This window comes from Dasypus novemcinctus, chromosome 17 (genome assembly GCF_030445035.2).
Source record: "Dasypus novemcinctus isolate mDasNov1 chromosome 17, mDasNov1.1.hap2, whole genome shotgun sequence".
Lineage (NCBI taxonomy): Eukaryota > Metazoa > Chordata > Mammalia > Cingulata > Dasypodidae > Dasypus > Dasypus novemcinctus.
The window spans coordinates 21,975,623-21,981,111 of record NC_080689.1 but is presented as its reverse complement, the minus strand read 5'-3'; the positions used below and the strand labels follow the sequence as shown (position 1 = coordinate 21,981,111).

The following is a 5,489-nucleotide window of genomic DNA, read 5'->3' as shown; positions in this document are numbered from 1 at the left end:
CAGGTAACTGCTGGTATCTTTGGCTGGCACAGACTGAAGATGGGGAGTCTACTGGGGTAATTACAGTCATCTTAGACCTGCACTGCATAGATTGCTGCCCATAGCTGCTGCTCTCTCCCCACCCCAGGCAGGGGAGAAAGGGGTGTGAAGCTTTATTAGTCTCTCTAGACAACCACAGTCTGGGCCTGCATGACTTGCATTATTCCACACAGCTGTGAATCTGTCCTACCCCCAGCAAAGGAGAAAGTTGGGAGAAGCTTCATTGGTCACTGGCACAATGAGCACAGCTTGAGCCTCCACAGCTTATAGCACCATTTACAACCTTGGCTCCTACTGCTCAACCAGGAAGGGAGAAATGGTAGGAATCCCTAAACTAAAGAGAAAAACTGCACCCAGAATAAATACTCTAGTAAGTCAGATGCCAAGACACCAACAAAAATTTACATTCCATACCAAGAAATAGGAAGCTATGGCCTAGTTAAAGGAAAAAGATAAGCCTCCAGATGACATAAAGAAGTTGAAACAACTAATCATAGATATTCAAATAAATCTCCTTAGTAAATATAGTGAAATGGCTAAAGAGATTAAGGATATTAAGAAGACACTGAATGAGCACAAAGAAGAATTTGAAAGCATACATAGAAAAATAGCAGATCTTATGGGAATGAAAGGTGCAATAAATGAAATAAAAAAAAACATTGCAATCATATAACAGAATTTTGAGGAGATAGCAGAAAGGATTGGTGAGCTTGAAGAAATGGCCTTTTGAAAGTTAACATACAAAACAACAGATGAAGAAAAAAGTGGAAAATCTTGAACAAGTTCTCAGGGAACTAAATGACAGCAAATGGCATGCAAATATGTGTCATGGGTGTGCCAGAAGGAGAAGAGAAGGGAAAAGGGACAGAAGGAATATTTAAAGAAATAATGGTAGAAAATTTCCCAACCCTATTGAGGGACATAGAAATCCATATGCGAGAAGCACAACATACTCCCATCGAAAAAAAATCTGAATGATCAACTCCAAGACACATAGTCATCAGAATGTCAAATGCCAAAGACAAAAAGAGAATTCTGAAAACAGCAAGAGAAAAGTAATGTATAACAGATAAGGGATACCCAATAAGATTAAGTGCTGATTCCTCACCAGAAGCCATGGAGGCAAGACAGTGGTCTGAAACATTTAAGATACTACAAGAGAAAAACTTCCAGCCAAGAATCTTATATCCAGCAAGACTGTCTTTCAAAACTGAGGGTGAGATTAGAATATTCACAGATAAACAGAAACTGAGAGAATTTTTAAGAAAGAGAGCAGATTTTCAGGAAATACTAAAGGGTTTGCTAGAGCCTGAAAAGAAAAGACAGAAGATTGAAGCCTTAAGAGAGTCTAAAATGAAAATTATATCAATGAAAGTAACTGAAAGTGTCAAAAGAGTGGTGAAAATAAAATATTACAGATAAAACTCAAATAGGAATAAACTTAACCAATGCTGCAAAGCACTTGTATTCAGAAAACTGCAACTCAATGTTAAAAGAAATTTAAAAAGACATAAATAACTGGAAGAACATTGCATGCTCATGGATTAGAAGACTTAATATCATTAAGGTGTCAATTCTACTCAAATTGATATACACATTCAATGCAATCCTGATCAAAATTGGAAAAAAAATTGAAACGTGATCATCAATTATATTTAGAAGTGTATGGTGACCTGCATAGCCAGAAACATCACAAAAAGGAAAAGTGAACCTTTATCTCCAGACTTTAAACAGTATTACCTAGCTGTAGTTGTAAAAAACAACATGGTACTGGTATAAAGACAGACACATAGACAAATGGAACAAAATTGATGGTTCAGAAACAGACCCTCATATGTATGGTCAAGTGATTTTTTACTAGACTGTCAAAAGCACACAGCTCAGGCAGAACAGTCCATTCAACAAATGCTGTTGAAAGAATTGGGTATCCATAGCCAAAAAAAGGAAAGAGGACCCCTATCTCACACCTTATCCAAAACTTAACTCAAAATGGATCAAAAACCTAAAAATAAAAGTTAGAACCATAAAGCTTCTAGAAGAAATTGTAAGAAAATATCTTCAAGACCTGGTGATAGGTGATGATTCTTAAAGGAGATAAGAGAACTGAGATGGACTACTGATATTTAATATACGTAGAAGTTTTAATTAGCTTTATTGTGAAAGTGTGGAAATGCATAGTGGATGGGTAACAAATAGTGAGTAACAGCTAATTTATAAATGGTGATGTAGCTGAAAATGTTAGTCTAGGTATGCAAATGCCAATTGACAGAATGCTAGAGAATAATCTAGGAACTGAATAGTACAGTAAACCAAGAAGTGAATGAGAATTGTGGTTGTTGGCACAGGTACAAAAGTGTCCTTTTGAGCTAGAGCAAATGTACATCACTACTGCAGGGTGTTGGGAATGTGGAGAAGCATGGGAAAAAATATAGCTGGAGTGACCTATGGACTATGATTAGCAATAATAATATAATATTTTTGCACCTAGGCAAAAGATGTACTGTGTTGATAATGAGACAGTATGGAAAATGTGAGCCAAATGTACACTATGGACATGGTAACAATCAGATGATATTATCTTATCTGTTGCAAATGTTCCACCACAGTGTGATGTGTTTATGGAGGGGTGTTGTTTGGAAATTCTTCACATGTACAATATCATTTTATAAATTTACAACTTCTGTCAAAAATTATTTTTAAAAATTAATAATAGGGTGGGTTGGGGAAAAATACTTTGGTTAGTAGTAAGTATTTTGACAATGATCTTTAATCATTAGTTAAAAAGGTTTAACAACAATGCAAGTTATTGGTGGTAGGGTGAGCTATGAGAGTCCTGTATGATGTTATATATGTTTGTTTTATAAGTTCACAACTATCATCATACACTTATTGTTTATGTATATTTATGTATGAGTAATATACTTCAATAAATTATTATAAAAATAATATGTGACTGTTTGAGTTTAGTTATTAATCCCAAAAAGAAAGATTATGTTTGTAAACTAATGTTTACAAACATTAGATGTGATACCATTTGATTATACTGGATTCAGTTGAGGGACCCTTGATTAAATTACCTGTTATGATCAGAACTTAGCTTTGACCACATCAGTAAAGTGCGACTTAGGTTGAGCCTCTGTCCCCTTGGTGGGCCAATATAAATGGACTTTCACTCAAGAAGACATACAGGAAAAGAGATGAGCCATTTGCCTGATTGTTTTCAGCTGACCTTTTTTTTTTTTTCCCAGTTTAAATGTATACTTTTATTGTTTGTTTATACATCATCAACTCTGCACCTTTCCTACCTGCAACTGGAATTTCATTGCTTCCAGGCAGAGTAGTGAAATGGTAACAAAGCTAAAGAATAAACTACTTCAAAAAGAGAACTATGTTAACACAACTCACTTTGTTTTAGCAGGCAATATATATACACACTCTAGAAAGCCACAATGGTTTAGTCACTAAGAAATTCAAATTGGATTGGGAAGAATGTAAGCATATCCACGGTACAATAAAGATGAGATGTTGTGCAGCTGTTTAAGGGTTCCTGGCACTGCATTTCTTGGCCACTAGCTGAATCGTGATGTGGAAGATGATGTTAGCTAATGCCAAGAGGTGAAGTAGAAAGCACTAAGTTGTTTTAGGGGCTATGCACAGGAACCAAAAGGCAGGAAGCACTAAACACTGCTGAGAGCATCCACCCCAGGAAGGACTTTACCTTCCAGGAGCTCTAGACTGGCACCACCCCCAGTGCTGACATGGCTGACTTTATCCTCCGTGTTCCATTTGGCACAGCAAGTGGCAGTATCTCCACCACCTATGATGGTGATGCAGCCCCTTGAAGTGGCTTTCACCACTTCATCCATGAGAGCTTTGGTTCCTCGGCCAAAAGCTTCCCATTCAAATACACCCACAGGACCATTCCACACAATCTGCTTAGCCCTTGTAACAGCCTCAGCATCATTCTTGCTGCTTTCAGGACCACAGTCCAAGCCCATCCAGCCAGCAGGTATGCCAGAGGCCACAGTTGCTTGGCCAGTCTTGGCATTCTCATCAAACTTGTCAGCAGTAACAAAGTCCACAGGCAAGGTAATCTTCACACCATTCTTCTCAGCTTTGGACATTAAATCTTTGACAATCTTGGCTCCCTCTTCATCATACAGAGATGTGCCAATCTCCATGTTATTGAGCACCTTGAGGAAGGTAAAAGCCATGACACCACCAATAATCATCTCATTGACTTTGTCCAGCATATTACTGATCAATTGAATCTTGTCTGCAACTTTAGCTCCGCCCAGGATGGCCAAGAATGGTCACTCTGGACTCTCCAAAGTCTTGGCAAAGTAATTCAGCTCCTTCTTCATCAAGAAACCACCGGCTTTCTGTGTCAGATTCACTCCCACCATGGAGCTGTGGGCTCGGTGAGCAGTGCCAAAAGCATCATTGACATAGACATCCCCTAGCTTGGAAAGTGAGGCCCAGAAGGCTTCTATTTTGGCTGGCTCAGCTTTAACCTTGTTGCCAGAGGCATCTTTTCCCTTCCCTTCTTCCTCCACATGAAAGCGGAGGTTCTCCAGCAGGATCACAGAAACAGCAGCTGGGTTAGCACAGGCTTTCTCCACTTCTGGGCCCACACAGTCCTTCAAAAACAGAACTTCCTTGCCCAGCAGAGATTTGAGTTCTATAGCAACTGGCCCCAATGAATACTTGTCAGGCATGGGGATACCATCAGGCCGGCCCAGGTGGCTCATAAGAACAACTGACTTGGCTCCATTGTCCAAGCAGAATTTGATGCTTGGGACAGCAGCTTTGATCCTCTGGTTATTTGTTATCTGGTTGTTCTTCATAGGAACATTGAAGTCCACTCTCATAATGACCCGCTTCCCCTTAACCTCCAGCTTGTCCAGAGTCAGCTTGTTGGAAAGAGACATCTTGATAATACAGCGGCGGCGAGAGGCTCTGGACTCAGACAGCTACCACGGCGTCCGTTGTACGATGAGATTGCGTATGAAGTCTCAGCTGACCTTTGGAAGAGTGTCAAGTCTGATATAGGAATCCCTGAGAGACAAACCCCATGCCAGCCTACAGCTGAGATTGGGAAGAAGCTGGGCCCATGGAGCCTCAAAAGGACGGGAAAACCCAGGAAGGACAGAGAAGGCAGAGATCAGCTACCATCTTGCTTCAAAACATGACAGCTGACATTGGTGAGAAAGTGCCTCTTATGATATATTGAGTTGGACTCTCAATGGTCTTGGGACTGTAAGCTTTTACTCCCAATAAAAAGCCAACAGATTTCTGGTACTTTGCATCACCACTGCTTTGACAGACTAATATACAAGATAACTAAGTGAAATATTTTAGATAGTGAAAATGGAAAGGAAAAAATAATGCACATAAGAGGGTAGGCTTCATCAACATTTACTGTAATAAATAGGATGGCCTAAAGAGCC

At 39.4% G+C, this 5,489-nt stretch overlaps 1 protein-coding gene across 1 annotated transcript; it reads right to left on the bottom strand.

Annotated features, from left to right (window-relative positions):
• Positions 1 to 3,281: 3,281 nt before the first annotated feature.
• Positions 3,282 to 5,047, bottom strand: LOC101423925 (phosphoglycerate kinase 1-like). The gene has a single exon (XM_058278389.2). It carries the CDS (start codon positions 4,968 to 4,970, stop codon positions 4,353 to 4,355), a length of 618 nt encoding a protein of 205 aa, XP_058134372.1. The 5' UTR covers positions 4,971 to 5,047; the 3' UTR covers positions 3,282 to 4,352.
• Positions 5,048 to 5,489: the final 442 nt, after the last annotated feature.